The sequence below is a fragment of the Galeopterus variegatus genome, unplaced genomic scaffold (genome assembly GCF_000696425.1).
Source record: "Galeopterus variegatus unplaced genomic scaffold, G_variegatus-3.0.2 Scaffold186, whole genome shotgun sequence".
Classification (NCBI taxonomy): Eukaryota; Metazoa; Chordata; class Mammalia; order Dermoptera; family Cynocephalidae; genus Galeopterus; species Galeopterus variegatus.
In genome coordinates, this window is record NW_007726297.1 from 307,879 (window position 1) to 309,702 (window position 1,824).

Below are 1,824 nucleotides of genomic sequence, written 5' to 3' on the forward strand. Positions count from 1 at the left end.
AGTGAGCCACGGGCCAGCCTAAAAAATAAAGTTTTTTAAGAGGAAATTTGCTAAGATAATTTAAAAATCTAGTTCTTCAGAAATTACAGTCATATCAAAGGAACATAACACAACGTCAATCAAAGAGCTATGTACAAACAGAAAATTAACTTTAAAAAAAAATGCTGGCAATTCAAATCATGGGGGAGATACATGATATGGGGAAACCACTAACCATTCAAAAAAATAATCTTTACATCAAAAGAAATTCCAGCTGAATAAAGATGTAAACAAAAATAAAACCATAAAAGCTATAAAAGAAAACATGGGAGTGCTTACTCAAAACTTTTGAGTAGAGAAGATAGTCCTAAGAAGATACATAATTTGGAACCTATAGAGTAAGAAACTGATAAGTATGACTACATAAAAACAGGGCAGTGAGTTTATCTTTGCTATGTAAATTCATATGGTATTTGCAAATAAATACATAAATAGACAGTCTGACAACAGACAGTGAGCTAGCCTCTTGGGTTCTAGCAAGTTTCTTAGAACAGTCAGCTAAAAATCTGAAAGCAGTGGTGACAGGAGAAGTAAATATTCCAGTAGCCTTATATTAAAGCCTGAGCACTGTTTTACTCATTCTTTCCAACTTCCCTATCACTATACCCCCTCCTGCCTCCACCTGGCTTTGCTACCTACCTCTCCACATTCCTTTATGTACCCGCCCCACCCTTCCACTGAGATTACCCACCTAAAAATACAGTTGCCACAGAAAGCTCAACTACAGAACAGGTTTTGTTAAACATCAAGACTGAAGATCCCATTCACTCTACAGAATTTTAATAAACACAGTCACAATCATATCAGGAAGGCTACGTTGCTATTAACCATTCATTATAACATGAAGACTTCTATACTAAGCATAGGCTATATAAAGATTGTACTTTTCCATAATATTGATTTCTACAAAGAAATCACTTCTAAAACCTAAAATGCAAATTCCGTAACAACACTTACATTACTAAGAAGTAATTCTAGAATCCAGTTTAGAAACTCTACTGGTGAATTTCTTCCTTGTTCCTTCATTAACTTATTGAAAAAATGTATGATATCTATCAGCAGTTTCTCATCCTCGGTGCAAGCAGGAAGCACTTGTAAAAACCTATAATAAAGAAGACAATAATCATGGTTTCTAGTTCTTTAAAATACATGTTATCACTCTTGATCATAGATAGATGCACTCAACACGTTTTTCACAGACAAACTATTTTGTGAGACACTGTTTTAGATGCTATGAAAAATTCAAAAACAAAGGAAACAGGGCATCTGCCTTCAAGAACCTAAACCTGTAGTTCAGAAAACATGTGGCCAAGTTACTAACTAAAAAAAAAAAAAAAAAATGGAAGTGACAGTAACATAAAAAAAAAATACAAAAGTCAGAAAAAATGCCAAAGGAATACCAAGGAGAAAAATTGCCTCTCTCTGTCCAGGGAAAGTTGTTTTTCATGCTGAAAACATCACGTTTCACTGATAAGGAGAATTAGTATGTCAAACCTAATTCTGACCAATTCGTAAAAACAAGGTAATAGAGTAAAAAAAAAAAAAAAAAGAACTTGTAAGGATGCTATCAGAGTTTGTAACAGGCAAGAACACTGAAAGTAGACTTAGGAAGAAATACCTTCGTAAGCTCAGAGTGAAAGTATACAAACCGATTTTCTGAAATTCTTAAGGAAAAAAACTGATTTAAGAGAGCTAAAAGATTAGGAGACAAGAAAACTTCTATAAAAAATATTTTTAAAAAATCTAATACATCAAAATGTTAGTAAGAACAACAATAATACTAAT

General features: G+C 32.9%; 1 protein-coding gene across 1 annotated transcript in view; it reads right to left on the minus strand.

The window, feature by feature from the left end:
* The window catches only part of RTTN (rotatin), a 179,730-nt gene that overhangs the window by 111,441 nt on the left and 66,465 nt on the right, over window positions 1–1,824 (minus strand). The window contains exon 26 of the mRNA XM_008564425.1: window positions 997–1,141. Within this exon, the coding sequence (XP_008562647.1) occupies window positions 997–1,141 (145 nt within the window). The remainder of the gene's footprint in view (window positions 1–996; window positions 1,142–1,824) is intronic.